Below are 768 nucleotides of genomic sequence, written 5' to 3'. Positions count from 1 at the left end.
TTTTACTATAATATTTATTTTTATAAAAATAAATATTACAGTAAAAAGGCATACATTAATAAATTATTTAATAATCATTCATATAAGCTCTAATTTATAATTCTCTAACATAAAAGAATTCTTTTGCTCCAGAGATCGCCGCCTGCATCGACAAATTCGCTTTGGCGAAAAGATTGCACGCGGAGAATCTGCAGCATCAGCCGCTCCCGGATCGAGTAGACGATTCCATCTTCAGGAAAGGATGTCGCGCTTGTTTGACGAGCTACAAACGGGACGCGAAGTCGAATCAGGATCGAGCGAATCTCGCAATGAGGGTAGAGAATCGCTTCAGACCCGCGCTCGGCTGCAAGAAGCCGGAGACTCGGATGGATCTGGCGATCTGCTGGGAGACGCCAATAGACCCGGTATATGAGCCTCGCAGAGCGACGCACATCGACGGTTCCGAGGGTGGCTCAGCTCCGGCAATCTTTGCCATGATCCAGCATACTCCGGTGCCGAAGAATCGTGAGCTTCTGTCTCGTAACGAGGAGAAAAACAAGTGCGATTGTGCGAAGCAGGACGAGACGGAGAAAGATAGGAATCGATGCTGCTATAATCGTTCCTACAACGGTGAGGAATAATGTAGCACAGGAAAAAAAGGATAATCGATCGGACGTATAGAGTAGTTTAGGACAAGGAATGTTCAAATGCGGTTAGTCGATTCGCTTAATTAATACTTAATTTGTTCTTTAGAAATTTAGGTTATTTATATACTTCGTGCTTTCTGTC

At 43.8% G+C, this 768-nt stretch overlaps 1 protein-coding gene across 1 annotated transcript in view; it reads left to right on the top strand.

Moving 5' to 3' along the window:
- The window catches only part of LOC108752164, a 2,818-nt gene that overhangs the window by 793 nt on the left and 1,257 nt on the right, over positions 1–768 (top strand). The window contains 1 exon segment of the mRNA XM_018492830.1: positions 133–654. Within this exon segment, the coding sequence (XP_018348332.1) occupies positions 133–654 (522 nt within the window).

Source organism: Trachymyrmex septentrionalis, unplaced genomic scaffold (assembly GCF_001594115.1).
Source record: "Trachymyrmex septentrionalis isolate Tsep2-gDNA-1 unplaced genomic scaffold, Tsep1.0 scaffold57, whole genome shotgun sequence".
In the NCBI taxonomy this organism is placed as follows: domain Eukaryota; kingdom Metazoa; phylum Arthropoda; class Insecta; order Hymenoptera; family Formicidae; genus Trachymyrmex; species Trachymyrmex septentrionalis.
This window is presented reverse-complemented; position numbering and strand designations above follow the sequence as displayed.